The sequence below is a fragment of the Melanotaenia boesemani genome, chromosome 1 (genome assembly GCF_017639745.1).
Source record: "Melanotaenia boesemani isolate fMelBoe1 chromosome 1, fMelBoe1.pri, whole genome shotgun sequence".
Lineage (NCBI taxonomy): Eukaryota > Metazoa > Chordata > Actinopteri > Atheriniformes > Melanotaeniidae > Melanotaenia > Melanotaenia boesemani.
In genome coordinates, this window is record NC_055682.1 from 37,182,667 (window position 1) to 37,209,649 (window position 26,983).

Here is a 26,983-nt window from a genome sequence, read left to right on the forward strand (position 1 = left end):
AGGTCGCTGAGGTGGTTAAAAAGCTTCTCGGTGGCAAGGCCCCGGGGGTGGATGAGGTCCGCCCAGAGTTCCTTAAGGCTCTGGATGCTGTAGGGCTGTCTTGGTTGACACACCTCTGCAGCATCGCGTGGACATCAGGGACAGTTCCCCTGGACTGGCAGACTGGGGTGGTGCTCCAACTACAGGGGGATCACACTCCTCAGCCTCCCCAGTAAGGTCTATTCTGGGGTGCTTGAGAGGAAGGTCCGTCGGATAGTCGAACCTTGGATTGAGGAGGAGCAGTGTGGTTTTCGTCCAGGTTGTGGAACAGTGGACCAGCTCTACACCCTCTTCAGGGTCTTAGAGGGGGCATGGGAGTTTGCCCAACCAATCTACATGTGCTTTGTGGACTTGGAGAAGGCATTCGACCATGTTCCCTGGGGACTCCTGTGGGGGGTACTCCGGGAGTATGGAGTGCCAGACTCGCTTGTACGAGCTGTCCGGTCCCTGTACGACCGGTGTCAGAGCTTGGTCCGAATTGCCGGCAGTAAATCAGAATCGTTTCCAGTGTGGGTTGGACTCCGCCAAGGCTGCCCTCTGTTACTGATTCTGTAACAATGATTCAGAGTCTACTTATAGAGTTTAGGTGCAGTGCAAGTGCAAAAGGTCAAAAAAATAATTGTGAATAAAACAAAAAGAGCGAGTCGGCACGGAGCTCTCATCAGTGCAACGATTCTGCGGCGCAGCTTGATAATATATGCGTGCAGCTTAATGATAAATGGTAGTTGCCGTTTAGGTTTAGCTGGTGCTCTGTGTGGAAATTTTATTTGAATCTTTGATCTTTTTCCAAGACAACACAAAGTACAAGAAGATGAAGACACCTGCATGAAACAAAGGGGAGAAAGACTGAAGTAAATGCTTAGACTGTGAAGAAGGTGAGGATCATGGAAATACAGCTGGTAAACAATTCATAAGATTGAGTAGATTCTTTGTCTCTTTACAGTTGCATCACCACAGAACAAAGATGATCACATTGTTTTTTCAGACCTTGCAATGAGTTCATAATGCAGAAGATGTAGAGGCCAGGTGTGCTCAGATAGCCAAAAGAGAAGAAGATCAGGCCCCAGGTAATGCCGAGCAGAACCATGATTGACAGCAGGGTGCAAAGGTTTCGCTTGGCTTCGTTACGATCACTCTGCCCAAACTGACTCACCAAGAAAAAACACACAAGTTCAAGTCAATGTAAAAAGTTAATATTTCTTCCACAGAAATGCTTCATTATTTTAGTTTCGTGCCGATCTACCATTTGTGGTGAGATTGTATTGATTATTCAACAGAAACATGTAAGATTTATACATTAAAGCATTGATCAGAAAGGTCTAAGAATAATCCTAAAGCACATCAACTAAGCATATTACTAAGCATTCAAATGACAGGGACGCCCCCAAGTGGTGGCCAGTGTCACCCTGAACAAAAAGCTGGCCACCCCAGAAAATATTGTATTTTTTATTATTTCTTTATTTATTTATTTGTTTGTTTTACTGTTAACATGGCGCAGCACACTTTGTTTAAATTTGAATGTCAAAATATTTCTAAAGCTAATAAAAAAAGATAACTAAAAAGTATTTTAATCAGGCACACAGAGGGCACCTCACATGTAGGGTCCTACTGAAAGGGCCTTAGAGCGAGGACACTGAAGCGGAAAGATCAAAGAGCGATGTTGCCACTGGTAATAGAAAGGACACAATCAGCTCTACAAAAGGCTTGTCAGTAAGTATATGATAAAACAATCACTTCAGTTCAATGGTTTTCTGCCCACTGTTGGTGGGGTTTAAATAATTATAGGGATAATGGCTAGTGCTAACATGTGGCTGCAGATGACCTGGAATGGCAATATAGGTCCCGTTACATGCGCTAATGCTACGAAGCTAATTATAGTCAATGTTCGTCCAATCAAGCCATTCATAAGTTAACGTTTGCACAGGTTAGCTAGTTAATATCTTTTTTAATCTTATCTACGTTAGATGGAGAACATTTCTAACAACCTTGTGAACTTGTCTTTAATGATAGCTAACGTTAGCTGGCAAAATGCCACTGTCCAGGAAGCAAACATTATACAGAAGTTGCTATAATAGCGTCATGATTTAATTATTCACTGTGTGCTAACGTTTTGTCATTTTGCAGACAATGAAGAGAAAGTCTTCCAAAGATATTGCCTCCTTCTTCTCTAAGAAACAGTTACAGGAGAGCAGCACAGGGCAAATGCTAGGCAGCCAGAGAAAGAATCAGACAGAGAATGACACTGTGGCTACAGGTGAAGGTAACTTAAGCCAACCGCAAATGTTTCCCTGACTTCTGCAGGCGTCAGTTGTACCAGATCCTAGACCTTTTCTTGGAGTGTAATAATATTGTCCTTGTGCTTCTGTAGCTGAGTAAATTTTCTACATAAATTTAATAATCATTTAATTTTATGAACGTTCTCAAAACCTGTTGATATTCTTTATTTTGAAGTTATCATTGTCCTGTAGAAAACATTTGCTTGTTTGGTACTGTTGCCAAGGTTCCTAGTTGGCTGTTGTAGTGAGGGGGACTTAATTAACGACGCACCGCAGCAGCATGTGTGACGTTTTTCAGCTTCACGGCAAAAGCTGGAAAACCATTGTGCGGGTAAGACGTGTTGAAATGCTGTCTCTCCCTTTGTTAAGCTAATTGCTTAAAAAGCAGCTTGTTTTGGTTTAAACTCCTTAAAAAAAGTTATTAAATAACTGCCGATCTGTGTTTTGAGTTCTTTTTTTGGCATTAAGTTTCATTAATGTTATTAAATCTCTCAGGGATTTTCCCTCGCTACTTTTCTGGCCTGCTGTAGGAGACGGGGAGAGACCGTGTTGCTGTCTGACCGTGTTGCTGTCTGTGTCTGACTGCCCCTCCTGCTATCAGCAGGTGTGTGTGTTATAGAACTGTTATTTTTGAAATGTTAGCCTATTTGTTGTATTTTGGACTGCACTTTAACTGGAACTAAATATTTGCGTGGATAATTAAAAGGTTAATAGGGATCTTCAATTGATCCAAAAGTACTAATTATCATTGTATGTTAAAAGGGAAAATAAGTACACAGACTACATTTCTTTTCGTATAACATTTTGATTTATTTCCATATTGATATTTGTTTACGATGGATTATTTAATATTGTTTAAAGTGTACTGACAACTTGAAAGTCACTCTTTTTTTTATTGTAACTGTTTATTATTAACCACTGTGCGGGGAGAGACCGTGTTGCTGTCTGACCATGTTGCTGTCTGTGTCTGACTGCCCCTTCTGCTATCCGCAGGTGCGTGTTTATAATAAATGTGCAGATCCTGATCCCTGCTGTGGCATCATCGTTTGTCAGCAACCATTCAAGAGCCGCTACACTTCTTCTATAATTGTTATTTGTTTTATGCTCCAGCTTTAGTTATAGTGTAATGTTGAGAGTGTAGTGCTGTGCTGACAAGAATTTCTCCTCTGGGGATGAATGGTAATGGTTAAAAATGATATCCTGATATTGTAATCTGGGGGCTGTAGTAACACTCAGAGACTAAATCATCTTATAGTAACAACAGGCTCTGTTTATTTGCGTATGATGATGATCATATCTTTAATAGTAGAGGGCTCAGAACAGCTGGATCCTGACCAGCCAAGGCCTCCAGGTAGTGGACCTGCTCATGGACCAGAAGGTGAGCATAATGTTTTCTTGATGGTAGAATAAATGTTTAGAAGATCAATTCTGAAAGATGGCCCTGCCATTGTATTTTTATAATAATTACTGGACGTAATATAATAATCTGTTATTCTAGACATATTCCAGTCACAAGCAGATGGACCAAAACAGCCATATCTAACCGTTTACCCTTGGACCGTGTACAACTACAAGTGGTTCTCCACTCATAAGTGGTTGAAGTATAATGTTAATTTCCATGTTTACTGCTTGTTGGTCACACAGATCCCTGAGTGAGTAAGTGAGTGAATTTTTGCCCTCTTTTTGCAATTTGGCCCCAGTAATTTTGTTTTGTTTGTAATTTTTGGTCCCCCACCCACACAACCAAGGCTGTAATCATGAATATAGCCTTCTCTAGACAATCACAGATAATTTCATTTAGTCTTTTTCTAGGAACACTTCTGATCAGGAGTTTTTCTGTGCCATAAGGTCAAACTGACCCAATTCATGTTTTTGTCCACAGACATGGACTTTTGTAGTTATGCATCATTGATTTAATAACCTTTGGCCACCCTGCTATTTTCTCTGGCCCCCATATGGCCACCCCTAAAAAAATCTCTGTGGGCATCCCTGCCAAACGAGGATAACCTTTACTTTAAAAAAAATAAAGAAATAAGATTCAGAAAATCATGAGATCATTGAAAGAGAATTGTTACCTGTTTGCTAGACTGGCTGGACAAAACCCATTTGACTATCACCACAAAAACAGCCACGTTGACAAAGAACACCAAGCAAAACACTCCCAGTGCTGACACCAACTTTACTGTGTTATTGGTTATATAGCATCTGAAAAGAAAGGGAGAACAGCCATTTATTATCATCCAACAGAAAAGAAACAAAAAAGAAAACATTTAGGCTGCAGATTGAGCTTTTCCTGTCTTACCGAAATATTCAAACACACACATGCAAAAGAGTAAATAACAGAAAGTTGATTATTAATCTGCATTTTACGTGCTTGGAAGCTGTTGACAGCTTTTCTCTTACATTTTAGTGCTGTTGGGGTTAGACAAGTCCAGAGCAACATGACCATATGCTCCTCTGTCTATGCTCACAACCACTGACACAATGACAGCAGGAATGCCTGAAACACAAGAACTGAGTTATTAGCTGATTCTTTAACCAAAGGGTGCCGCTGCTTTAATACTTCTGATATTTCAGAAACAAGAGGGCAGCTTAAATTTTGGGCTCTCTGAGTGCTTCTAGTTTTTATTATTTTAGCTACTGTATTGTTTACCTGTTTTCTGTTTTGAGATCTTTTGGGACAATGCATGAAACTGGCTTTGGCAGGTTTACATCCAGCATGTTTACCATCATATTTCATGAATTGTTCGTTTGGGTAACACTTTACAATACTGGACGCAAAATTTGCTTCGTTACTAGGGAACACCTTGGGGGCGATTCAGTAAGTAATGGGTAGTTAACCAGTACTTACTGGTGACCACAAAGACCAGGCTTATTAAGGAACAAAAGAGAAATTCTTCATGTGAGTACTGGATTACTCTGACTCGTTGAGTGAACAGCTCGTTTAGTCAAAAACCTGTTTCCTGGTGGTTTTGGAAGCCTTTGTAAGGATGAAAAGCAGTACCATTTATATATTCTTGTACTGCTGTGTCATCTTACCTTTACTTGTTCATCACTTACTAAGTAATAAGTCATTACTTAATCATTCACTGGTCATTATCTATTATACTGTTTACCTTCATAAAAAAGTCAAACATCATACCAAGTACTTACTGAGGAACGCATCATTAACTACTCAGTACCTGATCAGTACCTACTACTTTTGTGTACATTATTGTAAAGTCAAACATCATACCATTACTTACTGAGGAAGCATCACTAACTAATCAGTACCTGACCAGTAACTACTACTTTTGTGGACATTATTGTAAAGTCAAACATCATACCAAGTACTTACTGAGGAACACATCATTAACTAATCATTACTTGACCAGTGCCTACTAGTTTTGTGGCATTTTTTCTATATTAAAAATAACAGTTGGATCTCTTTCTAACCAAATGGTATTATACCTATGTTAGATACCATTTTTATCATAAGGCTTTATGCATATAGCTATCTAACATGTGCAAACCATTCAAAATTGATAACAACTGCAGAAGAAGAGACAGTATTTATTACACAAAATGTACCTTAAAGTTAGACACACACACACACACACACACACATGCAAGCATTTCCCCCAATAAATGGAAACTATCGTTTCCATATATTTTAAACTTTGTACTGTTTGCATATCTCGTGAAGCATATGTCCAAGTGCACCATTCTTGTGAGATTTGGCCATCCAATGTGTCCACTCTATTGAGGCAAGCTGTTTCTTCAAGGTGTTCTCTGTTCGATTGCCAGGCAGTCTCCAGACCTGGGATTTGTAGGTAGACCACTCACAGTCAATGTTCTTTGTATGGGCACCTGTTTCTGCGTTTACAAATGACCGGCTGTGGTTTACTGAATAGTGAACATATCCACTATTAGCCAGTGCCGTCATATAAACCCTCCATTGATCTGAGATGATAGTGGTCCCTTGGCAATCATAACACCTTATGACTGGGATCAAGTGCCACCAGGATTGTTTTCTGACTGGCCTCTGAATGGGCCGCCTTCTCATGCCTGTTATGCCTAGAATTCCAAAGACCCATGTTCGCCCCTCCAGATTCGTCCAAATCTTCCCCGACCATACTGTTCAAAATAAGAAAACATGGTAGTAAAAGAATGTTTAATATTGTCCAGAAATTCACAAAGTTCTTTGTATTTACTTGTAAAAACACACAGAAATATCATATAATTGGATATACTATTAAATCATTTAATTGGCTGTGTAAATATCAAGTTAAAAAGTACAAAAACAATGTATAAAAAAATCACATATAAAGATCTTTACAAGATATTATCATTCCACTTTTAGATCACAAAACCAAAGTGTGGTCACATTTTTTCTTTTAAATGAAGAAAAAGTTGTCAAATTACACTGATTTGCAACGACATTAGAACATGACATCCGAAATAACATCTGGTTACAATAGTGTTGAGGAATTTGACCTCTGAGGCAGATTTTTTGCCTAATTGACCACTGCAGGGCTTCGGTCTGAAAGCACTTAAGTTATCAGTAAAGTGTGTAAGTCTTGTAAATTAAATACAGTGTCCTAAAGAAACACTTCACAGTAAATGAAATACACCATATCAGCATAAATCAACTAGTATTCATCAGTGCTGCTATAACACTTAAACATATAGCATGCACATATTAGCTTAAAGTAATCTGAAGTTAACTGTCATACTGTTAGCTGCTAAATCGCGATCATGCTAACGGGCAGAAATGGGCATTTTAAAGAGTGCAAACATACACAGGAGCGGGACAACACTAGCAGAAAGAGTAAGTTACATTTAAAGGTTAATCTTGTCTCAGAATAAACACAACTTACATCGTCAGTGACCGCCGTACCGCTGGAAACATGTCGAAGGTAGAACGTGAAGTAAAGGAAGAGGAAGTGCATAAGCCTACTACAAAATAAAATGCCTACTTCAAATTAAAGGTATGAATACATGAACATTTATAATTGGAAGAATTCATAACAAATTGCATATAGCTGTTTAATACTTTAAGCAATATGAAATTTTTTGTTTTTAAGATCTTGAGCCTCATGTCTTGTAAAGAGGCAACCATAGGAAAACCTAATGGAACCATTCAAGAAAGTGGGTTAAATTCAGGTTTTTTTATTTTAGAAAGAGATTAAGTCATTTTTAGGCTACATTCACACAGCAGGTCTTAAAGCTCAAGTGCAATTTGTTTCAGTCGTCTTTCATATTATTTACATGTGGCCTCTATTAGACTTCAGTATGAACCGTACACTGCCCTGAAGCGACCCACATACACAGAGGAACATGTGACGTCACATGCAGCACACTGTGTCCATCGAAATCCTACATCACACACTGTGGACAAGTAGTAACATCACATCACATTTATATACATGTTAAATTTGTAAATGACTATTTTTTGGGATGTTTTGATCATGATCATTCTGAATGTTAAAACTGAAAAGTCAATTTTTCAAAAGTGATGTGTTTGATTTACTGTTCAGGGATATTTCTATTGAAATACATATTCCGAAGATTAATAAAACAGCTGGTAGAGTCCTGACTAATTACAGGTGAGAACTTTGATAGTCATGGGTGTAATGGCAACCATTGAAGGATTATGGAAGAAAAAATTTATTTGAGTGGTCAACATGACTGGAAAAGTGCTATACATGTAAAGTATATTTACCAAAGAGTATTTTTAATTGAGGGGAAAAGAGCTAACTTTTTAAATAATTGACCATATTGGGTGAAAAAAAATATCTTAAGAAATGGGCTTGTAAAAATGTTGGAATTCTTAAGTGCCCTGTAGTAAATGATCATGAAGGTACACAAAAGTAGTAGTTACTGGTCAGGTACTGATTAGTTAATGATGCGTTCCTCAGTAAGTACTTGGTATGATGTTTAACTTTTTTAGGAAGTAAACATTATAACAGATAATTACCAGTCAATGATTAAGTACTTAGTAAGTGATGAACAAGTAAAGGTAAGATGACACAGCAGTACAAGAATATATAAATGGTACTGCTTTTCATCCTTACAAAGGCTTCCAAAACCACCAGGAAACAGGTTTTTGACTAAACGAGCTGTTCACTCAATGAGTCAGAGTAATCCAGTACTCACATGAAGAATTTCTCTTTTGTTCCTTAATAAGCCTGGTCTTTGTGGTCACCAGTAAGTACTGGTTAACTACCCATTACTTCCTGATTTGCCTGTAAGGCATTCACTAGTAATAAAGCAAATAATTAACCAGTAGTTCCCTAATAGCAAGTGTTCTCTAGTAACGAAGCAAATTTTGCGTCCAGTATTGTAAAGTGTTACCCGTTGTTTGTTTACTCGTACTATCCCATACAAATAAATAAACAGAAATTGAACGATGCCACTCACCCCAGCCCACCACACTGGCTTTAAGCATGTATCTCTTGATATAGATGTTGAAGACTTTGACTACAAGAAGGTAGAGGTGGAACCCCTCCAACAGCATCCAGCTGAAAGTGGCCAACAGGTAGTAGTGAAGAGAAATAGCCACGTAGAAACAAAGTTCAGTGGAGGAGGTTTTTGCAGCTGTCTCAGTGGATAGGAAGTGTACGTTGAGTAGGATCAGAGCAATTACAAGGCTGATGTGCACCTTCTTAGTGTCATCTGCTCTGATTTGTCTGCCAGACAGAGAAGAGGGGATCTGTGGTAAGAAACACTTCTGTGCAGACTCTATGGTCATACTGTGGTTGTGAGAAAATAGTCATGTACACTGACGGCAGACATGTATGGGGCGCCAAGTGTAAAAATTCAGTATAAAAGTTGTAGCTGACATATTATTTATCTCACTTTTCTCACATTTAGCACATTTTTCCTACATTTTCCTACATTCAACATAACTTTTAACCACATGTATAATGGTCAAATAGAACATCTAAATCTAAATTTTAAATCTAAATCTAAATGCTATATGTTAAATCTAAATGTTATATGTTATATCTAAATGTTAAATATTATATTGAAATCTTAAATAATAAATCTAAATGTTGAATCTTAAATCTAAAAGTTAAATCGTATATCTAAATGTTAAATCTAAATCTAAATGTTTAAATCTAAATCTAAATGTTATATGTTAAATCTAAATGTTTAAATCTAAATCTAAATGTTATATGTTAAATCTAAATGTTTAAATCTAAATCTAAATGTTTAAATCTAAATCTAAATGTTATATGTTATATCCAAATGTTAAATCTTATATTTAAATCTTAAATAATATATCTAAATCTTGAATCTTACATCTAAATGTTAAATGTTAAATCTAAATGTTAAATGTTAAATCTAAATCTAAATGTTTAACCTAAATGTTTCGAATATGCCAATTAACCCCGCCCCTTTTAACCTCAACCAATACGCTAGTAGGGAAACACTCGCTCGCACGCACACACACACACAAACACAGGTCTTTACTGTGAATGTCTTTCTGCATTTACGAGCTGCACTTCAAAGTACACTTCCAACCAACCACTCACACCATTAATGGTAAGATGCATATATTTATTTTTAACTTTCTAAACAACATTTTGTGGACTTTTACTGTTAGCTAGCTACTTAGCTGTAGCTAACGTCCAAGGCAAATTTATCGCTATCACTGCTGTCACGTCACAAAGAAAAGTGAAGTGAACCAAGAATGCATTTGCTAATCCTTAACTGAGTAAATGTTGTAATGTCCAAAGTTTGTGTCTGTATTATTTAAAAGCCACTACCTGTACTCAGTCCATTAAGAGAAATCTTTGTTTTCTCTTTTTCAATAGGCTCCTCTGCCATCTATCCCTTGACGAAATGGGGCTTCATCAGGCTACTTGAGCCAAAGTCAAAACATATAAAAACAAGATGCTTGCCTTTTTCTCCAGAAGCATCAGTCTTTGTCATACCCAGACCAGATTAGCTTAGGCTGGTCTTCTTGGAAATTTTTCCTTTTCCACAGCATGGTCCGAAGATCAACTAAAGAGCTGACATGTCCGCAAAATGTTTAGAAAGTTAAAAATAAATATATGCATCGTACCATTAATGGTGTGTGAGTGGTTGGTTGGAAGTGTACTTTGAAGTGCAGCTCGTAAATGCAGAAAGACATTCACAGTAAAGACCTGTGTGGAGCACCTGTGTGTGTGTGTGTGTGTGCGTGCGAGCGAGTGTTTCCCTACTAGCGTATTGGTTGAGGTTAAAAGGGGCGGGGTTAATTGGCATATATTCGAAACATTTAGGTTAAACATTTAGATTTAGATATAAGATTTAACATTTAGATATAAGATTTAACTTTTAGATGTAAGATTCAAGATTTAGATATATTATTTAAGATTTAAATATAAGATTTAACATTTAGATATAACATATAACATTTAGATTTAGATTTAAACATTTAGATTTAACATATAACATTTAGATTTAGATTTAAACATTTAGATTTACATTTAACATTTAGATATAAGATTTAACTTTTAGATTTAAGATTCAACATTTAGATATAACATATAACATTTAGATTTAACATATAGCATTTAGATATAACATATAACATTTAGATTTAACATATAACATTTAGATATAACATATAACATTTAGATTTAACATATAGCATTTAGATATAACATATAACATTTAGATTTAACATATAACATTTAGATATAACATATAACATTTAGATTTAACATATAGCATTTAGATTTAGATTTAAAATTTAGATTTAGATGTTCAATTTGACCATTATACATGTGGTTAAAAGTTATGTTAAATGTAGGAAAATGTAGGAAAAATGTGCTAAATGTGAAAAAAGTGAGATAAATAATGAAAATGTGTCAGCTACAACTTTTATACTGAATTTTTACACTTGGCGCCCCATAGACATGAGGGTTAGATGAGAAATGTTCATTAACTCACACTAGCAATGAAATGGTAATGAAGGAGGAATTACATTGCCTTTGTAACTTAAAGTAACACAAAGAATGAGGCAACAAAGAAACATCAGAGAAAATTCAAAGAAAAGATTAAGAAGTTATAGAAGAAAGAGAAAATTAATAAAGGACACGTTACTTATTTGTGATGAAAATCAGAACAGCGATGATCATAGTAACCAGAGAAAGACTACATCCCACAAGACTGATGTATTTCAGGATCTGCTGGTCCTCAACTGAAAGAAAAGAAGTAGATCCCTGTGGAGAAAAAAAGATTTTCTTGAAACTCTATGCTTTGTTATTCTCTGGTGATGGTGTGGATTGAAGGGTCATTTCCTTCTGTCTGTGATCTTTTTGGCTCCTTTCTTCTTTCCCTTTTGCTCTTTTTGCTATTTTCCATCTTTTTCTGTCCCCTCCGGTCAGGTCCAGCAAGATTACATAGATTCCGTGATTCAAAGTAAATAAATAAATAAATTAATCATATTATCAAGAGGAGCCTTACCCATAGGCCTCCCCTTGGCAGAGCAAATTTATTCAGCATGATACAGCAACCAAATTATCATTTTGCTTGCTATGATGCTGGACAGGACAAGTTAAAAAAAAAAAAAACTCCATGCTCACAACGTTTCATTGTCAGATTTTATCAGTTTTAACCCTTGTGGACCCTTTCAATAAAACTTGCATGGTTTAGATACCAAAACAGTGGCCCTCGTAAAAAAAATCTCAAATATAATATTTATTTATTTATTTATTTATCCACTTTTTTAACATCAGATCTGTTCAACACAGTCTCACTGCAAAGGTAAGCTCACCTGCTGTTAGTGAAGTTATGACTGGGGGTTAGGGTTACTTTACTTGTTTTGTCTGATTTTCTTTACTTATTTAAACTCAGAGCATAAAGGATTCATGTGCATTACAATGTTGCAAAAGAAACAACTTCATATTTATATTACATAACTCAGAAAAAGTTTTAAATTATCTAATAATCCTACCATATTTTCATACAACATAATTACTCAGGCTAACATGTCAGTCTGGCATCAGCCTGTAAACCAGAAACTGTAATAATATAGATGTCCTTATAAATGAAGCTAAATAAAGCAAACGGTTAAACACGGTTGTAAATGGTTGTTGTCTGTCAGTGTGTGTGTCTACAGGTCTGCACTACCAGCACCTGACTGACTCTCCACTGAAGCTCTGGATCATCATGGAGGTCTACAACATGCAACAGTTAAAGAAGACTTCTGGATCTGCTCTCATTTTTCTTCTTGTTGACAAATTTGTACATAGTTTGCACTGATTTTAGCACAATTGCATGTTATATTGTTTCAGCATTGAAATTGCCATGCAAAGATGTGAAATTCTCTCATTACATTACTTATTATTATTACACCACAACTTCAGTATTTTTATTATATCATATGTGCATATTCTCTATTTTCTTTTATTAAAATTTTATGTTTACTGTTGTGCTGCTACTTTTTTATTCTGACTGAGATTTTCAATAAAAACTACTTGTATAAAAAAGTAAAGCTTCTCATCCGGTTAACAATCATGTTTCTATTCAGTTTTTATCTCCACAAGATTTTTTAATGTAATTAGTGATAAAGAGTAATTTTCATTATCAAAAGTGACACTGGTTATTTATGTTCTTAAGAGAGGCAACGAAGAGTCAAGAAGACTTCAAAAATGCCATTGACACACTTTATTATTCATGTTTAAGCCGTGTACAAAAACAAAAAACCTGCACATTTTTGATTGCACAAATAGTATGAAAAAAAACCTCCAACTGTAACTGTACACATACATCATCGTCATCATGTGTCTTATCCTCTGTGATCAGCTGGTCACCATCTTCTCCAGCCTTACGTGTCCTTTCTCTGGTCTATAGCTGACTGCTTTTCCTTTCCAGCATCAGGTGTCCTCTTCGTGGTCTGTAGCTCTCCAGTGTCTGCATCCTGGTGGACTCCATCTCTGCTGCTTGCAGTGTCTCTTTCCTCAGCTGATCCGTCTTCGTCTTGCAGAGCGTGCAGCGCTTGTAGATGTAACTGATGTGTGTCCTAGAAGCAGGGATGGTGCATGATCTTGGCCAGCCATCATTTCTTAAGCTGGTTGACCTGCAATCACATGTTTGGTGTTATTAAAATAAGTTAACATTGAATGTTTCCATTATATTTCACAATGTTAACCACTTAATCCAACTAGTTAACATCCCATCAGAACTCACAGAGCATTCTTGGTATTTACCTGTATCTCTAAAATCATTCACCCTTGATATGTTGACGTTTTGATATAAGATGATTAAATAAAATTAACACTGATCAAACACAAACAGATGAACCCATTTCTATTTCCCTCCCTCTTTGCCTGTAGTTTACAAGTGAAGTTAGCCAATGTGAATATAGTGACTTTAGAAGCCAAAAAAGCATATTCATTAACATTACCTACAAAATAAAAAACAACAGCAATAACAACAAAAAAACTCTCCTACTTGCCTTTATGAAAATGTCGAGCAAACACGCATGAAGGGAGATGGTGGTCAAAGTGATGTCCTTCTGTCTCACTGCTGCGACCAGGCCATCCAACGCCTCTTTGTTACTTCATCAACCTGCTGTCCAAAGCCTCTTTAACAAGCGGGAGACCGAAAACATTTTATGTTGAGGCCTACTTTTCTACCTTTTTTGTCATGTGACTCAGTGTGGCAGCCTTTCACACAACACGAGACTCCCATTTTATCAAAGATTATAACGCAAGCAAAGACGATGCACAGTTGTTTACAACGAGTAACTAACCAACATGGCAATTCGACCCACAATACACTGTGGCTATCCCGAGCATTAAGTCATCTGACAAAGACCGATAGCAGGCTGCTCCCGCCACTCTCACTCACCGTTACAGATATCTGCAACGTCATTTCGCCTAATCAAAACTCCAATACAAGATATCTGCAATTACATTCTGACTAGGCAGACTGAAGATTAAAGATATCTGCAAAATGAGAAATCTCAAATTAAAATCCCTTTTAACATATCTACAACCAAATTATAGATATCTACATCTGATTTACGACTATCCATGTTCCCAGTTAGAAATATTTACAATATAATTTTGACTATTCATAATTCAAATTCATGATATATACAATGTTATTCTGGCGAGGTAAAACTAATTTTAAGATGTCTCAAACAACAAATGCAGATATGTTGAATTAAGGGCATTTGGAGATATTATTTGGAATTATGACTATTCAAAATTATATTGTAGATATCTTTAATTGGAATTAGGGATATCCTTAATTCAGATGTAGATATCTGCAATGTGAGTTGTAGATATCTGCAATTTAATTCTGACTATCTGTAATGACAAACCCCATACGCATGAATGAGTAAAGTGACGTCATTTGTCCCAGTAAAAATGAAATTGTGGATATCTGAAATGTTATTTTTGAATAGGAGGAATTGAACAACACATATCTGCAATACATATCCAGTCTGGCTATTAAATGTTAAAAGCTAGTCATACAGATCCTGAATGTCTGAATAAATCAACCCAGGTAAAACGGGATGTCTTAATCATGCTTCGTCATGCAGGCCTCTGAGCCATTAGCTAGTCAAGAGTGAAACCGTAGTTTAAATTTAATGGATGTTTTGAATTGTTTAATGATTAGTAATGTTAAATATTGTTAGTTTTCTGAGAACATGAATTTCCAAGTATTTCACAATGAGTTACTGTTATAATTCTTTTTTTATGTTTGAATCTTTATTTAAAGCAACAGGAAGAGACTGTTTTACAACAGAAGAAGTTGTGTGAGTTGGAGAGGATGTTGGCTGAGAATGGTGCATGTTTATTGTTTGTGTTAACTTCAAGTTTGAAGTAAAAGATTTAAAGATATTCTCATTACCTGATTTATGAAACTCCATCTACATAATAAAGAGTCAGTTTATCAACACTAAACAAACATCAGAATAATAAGTCCAACCCACCTCTGAGCTTTGAACATTCACCTACAGACAAAGACAAAGAATGCTGAGTATCATGTTATTGGAGACATTCCTCTAAAGTGTATTAATAAATAAAAAGACCAGTCCTACCAAAAGCACAGCAAAGATTGTGAGATGGTTACAGGAACAGGTGATTTTACTCCATCTAGGTTCCCACAGGGTCTCACAGCCTTCACGGCTGAATGCTGACAAGTCGGACAGACAAATAAATCCATAATTCATATGATGCTGTCATGGATGAAGTACATCAACCTACTGTAACTGCTTGATAAAACCACAGTGAAACTTACACATACTTTTTATAACTAAAGAAATAATTATCCTGTAAAGTGTTCATGATACTCACTTTGGGTTGAATAATTTAAGAACACACACTGGGGGATTAAAGACTCCTGTAACACAACATTATGGGTTTACATGGTTTTAAAGTGTTTTATACAATTAAATTTACACCATATAAATTCACATTCCTTCATATGTGTTGGTGGCCATGGATGGAGGACCTGTCTTTCTGCATCTGGAGGAAGGGGACTGTGTTTTTTTTATTTTTTTTTATTTTATTTTATTTTTTTTTTTTGTTGTTGTTTTTTATTGAATCTTGACATAGATGACAAGAAACAAAACCAGATTTTACCTAGTAGACAGCGCTATGAGCCATTTTTTACCCACAAAATCCTGTTTAATTGGAATAAAAAAATACTAATTTAATCAACAGTTTATCTGGTTTTCATCACAATTAAGTAAATCTGTGTTGTTTACAGCTCAAACAACATTTTGGGTGCACTACCCCTTTAAGTTTTTATCTATAACATTTATAGTACCTTTTTGAACATTCTTTAATACTTCTGCACATAGTTCCATTTTTTACTATTTTATTAGTATTCTTACTTTAATTTCATTCCTATTTTAACTTTTTCTCATTATTTTTATTATTTCTTATTGTTGTACTTCTTCCTACGGCTTTTGAAAATGTAGATTGTTTTTTTTTTCTTTCTCTCTCTTCATGTGATCTTTTAAATGTGTTTGCTTTTATTGTTTTTTTCTGGTAGATTTAATTCATGATTTAAACTACTACTTATAATAGTAGTACTAGTACTAATAGTGTCATCATCATCAGTATCATCAGTATTGTTACTGAGCTTATTCTTATACTTACACAGTCTCTGGAGCAATTTAATCTACATTTCATTTCATTTTGTACGTTTATAACAGAGCATGTGACAAAGAAACATCTTGAATCTTAAAAACTGAGATTTAAGGTAATGAAATTGGACTTACATTATAGATTGTGAAATTATAGAAGGTGATGTTGAATCGTCGCTGTAGTCCAGAGAATTGCTTGTAAGCCACCTTCAGGCCAATCAGTCTGCCTTCAATTAGATTTTCTGAGAAAAATGCCTGCAATACAAAATACCTTCAGTCATTTGCTTTTTTATTTCTATTTTCCAGAACAGTTTTTGACTAATGTTTGCTCACTATTCTGAAATACCATTATAATGGAACATATGAAGTTGATGCCACATATTGGCATGATACTATTTTGTAATCTTGCTTAGCCTGAAGCTGTTTTTTTCTTTTGTTTGTTTGTTTGTTTGTTTTATTTTATTTGCACGAACCCTGAACAGACTTTTAAACCATGTTTAAATGTATTGCTGATCTTAGCTAAATGCTAAATATGCTGCAACTAAATAGAACAAATTAAAACCAAACACATTTAAAATTAATTTAAACTTTTAAGTATATCTTAATCATCAATACAGAAGCTTATGCATTGATGATCATCAAATCTTTTATTTAGTGAAACAATTCCATTATTCTCATTAAGATCCATCTTCTTTTGCCATGTTCTTTCACCACTTCCTCCAAAATATCTGTCCAGTTTTAGCCAAACAAAACAAATTCTAACCAGGTATCAACCAGGTTTAAACTGAGGTGAAGGGGATTTTTTTCCTGTTCCCTAGTGCAACACAGTGGGATGTACCTTCACATTAGCTATAGACTTTAAGGGTGTATTTTTGTTTATTTGCTTTAAAATATTTATTTGGGTACTTCACATTTTCTGTTTTTCTTAAGGAAGCTAAGATCATTGAGTGTCTGCACCAAGATGTTGCATATCTTCAATAAGTCTGTTGTGGAAAGTTCAATCAGCTTTGCAGCATCTGCTGGAGCAGCAGCATCAGAGCCAAAGACTTAAAGAGACTTAACAAACTGGTCATGAAGGCTGGTTCTGTACTGGTTCTGGGGACTGATCTGGAGCTGATTGTCCAGTAGGGAATGATGCACAAGCTGCTGAACATGATGGACAATGCTTCACATCCTCTACATCAGTGATTCTTAACCATGGGGTTAAGAGCATAGTGCCACGAGAGATATCAGTTATCCATAAGAAGCACATTTGAATTGTAGCCTCCCACCGCTTGGTGGTGGTGATGTGTCAGTTGTTAAACAACGTCCAATAAGCAGAAGAAGACTTAGCTAGCTGCTAGCCTGAAGGGAAAATAAATAAATAAATAAAAGATTGATCCCAAACCCCCTACAATGGGAAAATATTGCAAAAGAACAATCCACTTCAGTGTGGTTTAGTAAAAAGCTGTAAGAAGGAAGAGCCAAGAGGTGTGGAGTGTTAGCGAACGCTATCCATCACTACAGCTCTGAAGTCTTCAACACTAAAGCATCGTCTAGCAACCAAACATCAAACACGTGGAAAAAATGGTGGAATATTTAACAAACAAAATAAGAAAGAAATGAGCTATAGATGCAGAGAACGTCTCACATGTCTGGCAACTCCAACATGAAATTTTTAGTTCATTATATAATCTTAGTTTAAATAAATATATATATATATCTATATATAGATATATATATATCTATATATTCCCGTTTTTTTCTGAAAATTTTAAATCCACATGAACATAAATCCAGCATATTGTAGTGAATAGATAAATGCAGGCAGATGTTTTCTTTCAGTCAGAATTGCACACATTCAGCAACACAGAGATAATCTCAAGCTGGGCACCAATTCACTCACAGACAGACCAGCTTAGACCATCCCTTCAAGCCCCCTGCACACAAAGAGGAGGACCCACCCCTATTACTGCTGTAAAAATGGTAAGTTTGCATTTTACATGCTGTTAGGTTCACCATGATTGTTCCACGTTGCTGTCTAAGATTCAAAACACAATGATGCACGCACCAATTTTATTTAAAAAGTAATGTACTTCATAATGTAATCATTTTATTGTAATTTATTATTTTATTTCGATTATGTGTTGATTATATGTTGATGCCTTTTACTGTTCTAAATATCTGTAATGTCTTTGTTTTATGTAAAGCACTTTGAATTGTCCTGTACATGAAATGTGATATACAAATAAACTGCCTTGCCTTGCACTGTAAAATAAGATAAATGCAGTCAGGTTGAGATATTCCTGCTACAACACTGCAGCTCTTCTCCACAACAACCAACTACAGAGGCCAAAATTGATAGTTGTAACATGGATTAGTGTTATGTGTGCTGGTATTACGGCCATCTTTCTAGAAGTTTCTGTTATGTAGTGATGGATTTAAATAAGACGCGCTTTGGCAGATATATACAAGAAGCTTTTTTAGCCTCATTTCAAATTGCATTTGTTTGTTTTTTTGATTTTGGATAAAAACATTTTCTTCTTCTTTCTGCTCCTTTTCATTCTAGTAATTTGATTATGTTTTTGTTGTTTTTGTTGATTTGTATCAAGAATGAATAAAATAAAACTAAACATTTTTGCTGTGGTTTGTTTAGATAAAAGCTTAAGATGTGCTGCCATGTTCTTTTTCTTGTTTTTTTCTAAGCGTCGTCTGATCTTGGGGTGAACATGCTGGTGAGATCACTTGGTTCTGAATGTTTTTATCTGTGATTATTATTATTATTATTATTATTATTATTATTTTATTATTATTATTATTATTATTATTATCATTATTTTATTATTGTTATTATTATTATTATTATTGTCATTATCATTATTTTTTTTATCTCAGTGTAGAATGAAAAAACCGAAATTGATTTTATTCAGGCTGTGGACTTTCAACAATATTGCACAAAATGTACTTTTTTATTGATGTATTAAAGGCATTCAACATTATAGATCACACTATTTTAACTAACACTGCACCAGATTGGTATATTAAATCAAGCCACCACTTGGTTTGTATATTACCTGACAAGCAGAACAGTGTGTACAGTCTTTCCTTAATGTCTCAAGGTGAGTGTTGCAGGGCTCGATGTCAGGTCCTATTTTCTCTGTTTACGTTAATAATCTGTGGTATAACCTGTTCAACACCATGTACCAATTATAAGCCGACAGTATCTATCTATTGCTGCTCTTCCTCAGTTGCCCAGGCTTTAGAGATTTTACAGACTGCTTTTAACACTGTTCAGTCTCCTCTGCTGGTGATGAAATTGGTTTTAAATGCAGATAAAACCAAATTCAAAGTATTTTCACACAAACATGATCTCAGAAATTATTCAGCCATTAACAAACAACTAAGACAATCTGAAAAGAGTTGGTCTCCAAATAAAAGTACATGAGCTTTCTGTTCAAGTTCATGTCTTAAATTTGGTCTGCAAAGTAAGGGTGAAGCTTGGGTTTTCATGCTGTAACAAATGGTTCCAGCGTATCTGTCTTGTCTTCTTCAAAGGACCAATTAACCATCATGCTCTACGTGTTGGTGATATTTATCATTTAAATGTCCCCAGAGTCCGATCAGAGCTGGGAAACAAGCTTGTAATTTTGCTGCCCCCACTGCTTGGGACACCTTACAAACCGAGCTGAAGATGTCGGAGCTCATTTCATTTCAGGCTTTTTTTTCTCTTTTTCTTTCCAGACAGCGAGAATCTTTTAACAGGGCTGTGTTTTTAATTGTTGCTGAACTTAAATACTTTTATCACAACAATCTATCAAACTTCTTTATTTCAGCCACCGCACTTTAAAACATGTTGATCTGTACGAAATTACTAAATTATTGGTAGTTTTTATTTAATTTATTATTATAATGTACTTTGCAGTTGCATTTTGGTTTTCCTGATGTGCTGCTGTCCTCTTAGCCAGATAAGAGATCTTGATCTCAACTGGATTTTTAATCTGGTAAAATAAAGATTTAATAATTGTTTAATTGAAAAAAAATGTTCTGAAATGGTCTGTTAACCTTTCCCAGAGACTGTTCTGAATCAACAACTCTCGATGAAATCATTGTTGTCTCGATTGTTAAGAAATAGTTTAATGCTCCAAACCAGAAAACTGCCCAAATGTCTACTTTTATAGGATGATAAAACCTTCTGATAATCAGGATTTGAATAGATGCTCCTGCTTCTTATATTCTTGATTTGAAGTTCTAGTGAAGATCAGATATTTTGTTTTTTTATTTTTTTCCAACAATTACACCCTGATACATAAAACCTCAGAACCAACAGGGGACATTTCTTTTTCACATAATAACACATTTTATGAAGACTTACCTGTTAAAATATCAGGCACATTCTTTTCTACAATATTGTTCACAACAATGTGTCTCTCACCCTGTTTGGTAGGAAAAATGTTGAAAACACAATTTTGGGAAATTGTCTAGTGAAAATCTCCTTCGGCAGACGAGCCGTCACCATCAGGTTGGAGAGACCAGGACTTGCTGTTATCTACATCAATGCCAAAATCAAGAAGATAAACAATACAAAAAATCACAACATAATACCACTCTCAGAGCTTCATTTGTGTCCAACATGTGTTTACATACAGAACTTTGTGTTAAATGGTCACACACGAGTGTTTTATATTCAACTTGGAATGTTGTTGGTTTTAGACCCAAACTGACTTTTAACTAACTCAAGGATATGTAGGTATTATTTATCAAAATAAAAATGAAAAGAAAAAGATTAAATTAATTTCAAAATGAATGAAACATAAAAACAAACAAACAAACAAAAACATAACATTAGAAAGCTGGATGATTTTTCTATGTTGTGTTCTAGTGGAGAATAAAATAAAATGAACTGAAATAAATCAACTTTAGGATTATTTTTGGTGTGATAAATATTTTACTATAGAACAAAAATGTTTTTGTTGCTTCAGAATGAAAAAAGTACTCAAAGGTACACAAAAAGTACTCTTTAGATCAACCCCCCCAGTTATTTATTTATTTATTTATTTATTTTTGTAATTTACTTCTTTCTAAATGTAGCTTCTCATTAGTTTGAATATATTTCTTACATTATTTCCACTTGCATAAATGTCAAAGTAATCAGGGGGAGAAGTGACCCTGAACGCCCTGACCATAGAGTTGCCATCCTGAAAAAGTTTACTCTCACTGGTTGTGTTAAAACGATCTTCCATGCACTGAAGGCCACTTTCAGAAAAAGACAAGAAAGAAAAATATTCGTGATGTTCACTCTGTAACAACAAACGTTTGTATTTTTTCATAGAGAATAAAAATATTTACCTGATAATGTTTTCACGCGGCCCAACAATGAAAATGTTGTTGAGGGCTTCCATACAGTTTGTAGGGTCGTTTGCACAGCTGCTGAATAGATCTTGTGTGATACCCAAAGCTTCATTACATTCAAGAGCTTCTCCATGAAAGATGAAAGCCAGGAGCAGCCACCAGAGGATCCAGAACTTCATCCTGTCAGGTGAAGGGAACAAATTTAAATGCAGAAAACATGTTTTAGAAGTTACCAGAGAGCAGGTTATATCAGCAAAACAGCAAATCATTAGAACAAACACTGCCTATAAAAATCAACACTTTTACTGGGAGAGTTTTACTCCTGATTTTAGCCACAGTAGAGCAGAACTGTTCAGCCTGTTCACTTAAGCTCAGTCTAAATGTCCCAATCTGCACCACATTTATAGATTTATGGACTTAACAGACATGTTTGCTGGAAATCTGTGACTGTAGAGAACTTTCCAAACCTACAGCTCCACATGGGACTTCCTCAGGGTCCACTGTGGGTGGAAGCTCCGCAAATCTTCCTGTGGTAATTAATTACTATAATCATTAGTAATGTTGGTGTGATAATGTAGAAATAAACAGGGCCGGTTCTAGGAATGCATACATGAGGGGGCAGGCATAAATTTGAAGGGGGCATTATGAGTACATACTTCAGCATTTTCTTGTTGTTGTTTTTTAAGTGTTTCTTTAACGGAACTGTGCTGTTAGTGGAGTCCAACTTCAAAGAAATGGATTGCACTTTGTCAGGCCTCTACTCTAAGACCTGTCCAGCTTGGGTGTCCCACCTGAAACCAAAGCTCCTGCTGGTATAGCTCTTAGAGTCACTGAGGCACGCAAACCCCCTGACCACAATAAGGTGGCAATCCCTCAGGGGGGGGAACAGAAAATATCAATAACAAAATGAAGTAAGAAAAAAGAAAAGAATGATCCATTATCAAAGCTTTAACAACCAACAAAATAACAATTGCCCTATTGGACAGCCATTAGATGTCTAAGCATTTTGAATAAATTTGAAACTAATAACAATAAACTCAACTATCTGTGTGTTTGTTTCTGTCTGTATATAGACCATAATGATTAAAGAATCATAACTATCAAGCACAACAATAACAGAGCAAAAAATTAAACCCCCTACCAAAATAAGGCAGTGAACCTTCAGGGGGAAATAATGATAATAATAAATGAAAATGAGTAAAAACTAAATGATCCTTCATCAAAATTTTAAGAACCAACAAGGCATACATGAAGCTCTGAGCTGAACTGCTGAAAGCAGCGGGAATGTAGAGTGAAACTTTCTGTTATTTTTTTCTTCAAACTAGCATGCTGAACTAAAGGCTGGGCGGAGCTTGAGGGGTCTCATATGCGCAGCTCGTTTTCCCTCAGTCTAGTACCGAGGAGGCAGTCACATCTATGGCCCGTGCGTGATTGATCACTGCTCCTACTAACAGGCGTAGACACGTTTAAATAGAACAGAAACAAACCCCAGTTGACAGAATAGATGCAATAAATACGTCTGTTATTATAAGTATTTATTCAGTATCGCTACAACACATTTAACAGAGCTTTACTCTATAAGTTTTACCGCTGGAGCTCAGCAGCCGCTCTCTCTACGAGGGGGAGAAATATGACACCGCAAGATCAGGCTGTATGTCAACTCATTTGCATACTAAACACTGATTGGTTGTTTTCTGTGGTGGTGGGAAGGACTTGTTGAAGACAGTACAATGGATCCTGTGAAGCTCCGACACACAGAGTTCAGTACAGAGGGGAGAGAGCGTTTGGAGAGATTTGCCCATTTCGGCGCATTTGATTGAGGGGGCAGAATGTTTGTTTGAGGGGGCACTGCCCCCTCTTGCCCCTGCGTAAAGCCGGCCTTGGAAATAAATAATAAAATCTCTTACAGTATAAAGTATTTTTGTATTCCTCATATTAGTTTACTGATACAATAATAGATCTTTGAGTTGCACATCGTAAAATGGATTTCTTTCCTTAATTGTTTTTTTTTTTTCATTTCTCGTTTGAGGATCTATAATCAATGTTTTGATAGTAGTGTAATTATTTTGAGGAAGCTAATTTAAAGGGCAAATGCAATCAGTTTAGATTAAACCCAGAGTTTAGTTTCATCTCAATAGGTTTTATTATCAGAAATGATCATTGGTAAAACATAATGTGATAGAACAAAGAAGGAAAATGAAGGGACTTATGGATGTACAAGCTGTGTTTAAAGCCAGCTTGGAGGTTTGGATGATACGTCAAAGCTTTGGTCTTCAATATGGAGACAAACCAGAGGTCAACTTTAAAACAGCAGTTGTTCTGTAGCCTTAGATGCAAGTTAAACTTTGTAACCATGACAACTCAAGACCAAGTTTGCTTCCTGCTTCAGAAAAGAAGTAAACATATTCTTTTAATTGTAACCATGACAATAAAAGGACTGTTGTTAACCTAAACTTAACCTATGTAACGTTACCAGCTTGTTTCTGTTCTTAAAGCTCAGATGTAACCGAGCAACATGTGACCTATCAAAGTTTATTATTATTTATTTAACAAAATCTAAATCAACATGCAGAAGCGGTGTGTAAAAAACTTCTTTGATCAAACATGATCTGTTAGATTGTCGATGCACCTTTATCGTCAAAAAGCTGGAGTTTTTTTTTGTATGATACCAGTGTTTCACATGGCTGTGGAGGAATTTTGGCCCAACCAACATTGACAATTTGGGCACTTTTTGCTAAATTAAAATATTTTAAACATTTGATTTTTTTAAATTTTGCATTATTAAATGATGATGCGAAATATATGCTACACAGAAGTAGGTAAATGTGTGCTCATAACAAAAGATGTACCTTTGCAATAACTATGTCTTCTTCATAAAAACAGGCCATTTGGACAGATGGCCTCAGTTTTGAATAAGAATTGATGAGTGAATAGTTTGGTGAACAGAGGAGTTTACGGTTAACTTAATGACAGGAAGGTACCAAGATGTGGCTGCTGAACAAGCCCAAATCATCAGCCTTCCACATGGTCAGACATCTCCACTTTCTGTGTCTGTCCAACAGGACTTTGTGCTAAAATCCTTCTACTTTTGTCAGATAAAACTTTACTAAATCCTAAGTTGTGCTGCAATGTCCTGTAACATCTCTAAACAAACCACACTTGTTAAAAGCCTGAGAATTTACTCCTGTTTGAGTTTGAGAATTGTATGTTCTGACTGTAGAATATCGATGAATATTGGACCTTTTCCAGCATTAAAAATCTCCCATCATGAAGAATAATCAACTACAAATTATTTGGTAACACTCGTCTAATCCTTTACAGAACTGCAGCAACAGTTTGTTGTTTTTCCACCTTGACTCATACCTGAATGCTCCAGAATATACAAATTATCAAATGGAAACAGTAAGGGTGGATTTTTGTCCCACACGCCTGGATTTCAGTTTAGTTTCTGTCATATTAATAATGACGTGGTGGAATATGTCATGTGATGTTGTTAATCTATGCTGTAGTTCCTTTATTTTGAGACCTGTTTAGAAATAGATGTTTTTTTTATTATCTTTGTATGCGTAAAAAGTTAGAATTGAAAGAATGTGTACTTTGTTTGTCACATGACTTAATCTGAAATATATTTACTGAGCTACAGTGATGTCCGTTTTGTCTTAAATATAAAACTCCAGAGCTAAAACCTGGTTCCACTCCTGCCCTGATTTGATCCTAGAACTCCAGTCCTCAGATCTTTACACTGGTTTCCTGTCTGTCAAAGAATTAACTTCAAAATCCTGCTGTTAGTTTACAAAGACCTGAATAGTTTAGGACTAAAATACATTCAGGATCTGATCAGGATCAGATCCCTCAGGTCATCAGGGTCTACTTTCTGTTCCCAGAGTCAGAAATAAACATGGAGAGGCAGCGTTCAGCTTTTACGATCCTCACATGTGGAACAAACTCCCAGAAAACTGCAGGTCTGCTGAAACTCTCAGCAGTTTTAAATCAGGGTTAAAAACTTTTCTATTTGCCTCCTTTTATCATAACTACTGTTAATTCCCCCAGTAAAACTTTATTTCTTGCATTTCATGTTTCATTTGAACTTTTTCTGTTTTTATTTAATTCCTTGTATTTCTTTTTAAAGTTTGTTTTTACTTTACTTGTTATTGTTTCCTGCACCCTGTTGTAATGCTTTTAATGTTTTATGTAATCCTTGAATTAATAACTATACAAATAAACTCATTAAACTGGTTCAGTACTTTGATCAGCTGTGGTTGTTTTTAAATATGCTCTAGATATGACTTTCTTTTAACCCCTTAAATGTTTAGATTTTTGCATTAAATGGGTTTATAGATAAAAGACTTGTTGTGGATCAACTGTTTTACTGGACTTTGTTCTTTGGACCCTTGCTGATGTAACAGGGCTGTTACTGGAGTACAATTCGGCTTCAAAGATAAACTGCATTTGCGACTGGTCTAAAATGAGTGTTTACTGAATCTACAGGCATGATTGTAGCCTGATTTGGTTTACATCATTGACATCTCAAGAATCTTAGCCTTCCAATGGTGTACATCATGTGTAGGTACTTGAAGGGGACACTGAGTAAAATACATATTTATTTATCCCGCCTACGGTACGGCTGGTACTACTGGGTTAAAAGTCAAGTCAAACAATTAAAAAGAAAAAAAAAAGAGAATAATGTAGTCTGACATTTAAGTTAGCATTTTCAGACAGGAACAGTTGGAAGAACACACCTACAACATGTACTGACCCTGACCTGGAAAACAACAATTAAGAAATTTTAGAAATAGTCCTTCCTCCTGTCTAATACCAACATCAGTCTAATTAGCTAAACAAAGTGGTTTAGAGACAAAGAATCATATCCTACCTTAGAATTTAACTTGACTTCTTGCCACTGTTTTATATGAAAAAATATCCAGAGCACAGCTGAAGAGACCAGCAGAAGAAAAACCAGTAAGGAAACTGGCTCATATGTGATCTAAAATCTGATATGGGACGTTGTTTGGTAAATGACATGTAAATGATATTCAATGGAAACAAAAACAGGAAGAATACTGAAGCAAAGCATGTTCACTGTTTATCAACTGTGTCAACAGATCTTCAACAAGAAGTTTGGTTACTAACATGGAAATTAAATGAAAATACCATCAGGGAACACCCATCAGACACAAATACAAAGACACAGTTGTGTTCAACATAATAACAGTGTTTTTAAACGCATGAGAAAAGCTCAAAATCTGTATAATAATTT

At 35.6% G+C, this 26,983-nt stretch overlaps 1 protein-coding gene across 3 annotated transcripts; it reads right to left on the reverse strand.

Annotated features, from left to right (window-relative positions):
• Positions 1-518: 518 nt before the first annotated feature.
• LOC121633993 (adhesion G-protein coupled receptor G2-like) lies at positions 519-26,664 on the reverse strand. Of its 3 annotated transcripts, XM_041976411.1 has the most exons (14): positions 26,600-26,664; positions 21,724-21,906; positions 21,495-21,630; positions 20,810-20,923; positions 16,534-16,653; positions 15,602-15,647; positions 15,346-15,440; positions 15,238-15,258; positions 11,394-11,512; positions 8,718-8,986; positions 4,719-4,815; positions 4,391-4,520; positions 1,027-1,183; positions 519-860 (listed from the first exon to the last, which is right to left on the reverse strand). In XM_041976411.1, exons 2-14 carry the CDS (start codon positions 21,903-21,905, stop codon positions 778-780), a joined length of 1,569 nt encoding a protein of 522 aa, XP_041832345.1. In that variant the 5' UTR covers position 21,906; positions 26,600-26,664; the 3' UTR covers positions 519-777. The 3 variants fall into 3 exon arrangements, with proteins under 3 accessions (XP_041832345.1, XP_041832509.1, XP_041832424.1); XM_041976575.1 differs by lacking the exons at positions 21,495-21,630; positions 26,600-26,664 and having other exon boundaries at positions 21,724-21,846; XM_041976490.1 differs by lacking the exons at positions 15,238-15,258; positions 15,346-15,440; positions 15,602-15,647; positions 16,534-16,653.
• Between the last annotated feature and the right edge of the window lie 319 nt (positions 26,665-26,983).

Bases quoted from the DNA above. Each gene is read 5' to 3' on its own strand.
- LOC121633993 (XM_041976411.1), bottom strand. From the start codon at position 21,905: ATGAAGTTCTGGATCCTCTGGTGGCTGCTCCTGGCTTTCATCTTTCAT. The intron at 11,513-15,237 runs GTGGGTTGGACT...TTTTCTCCACAG, and splicing joins TGAATGTTCAAAGCTCAGAG to GGATCTACTTCTTTTCTTTC. The intron at 861-1,026 runs GTCTGAAAAAAC...TGTTTCATGCAG, and splicing joins CATTATGAACTCATTGCAAG to GTGTCTTCATCTTCTTGTAC.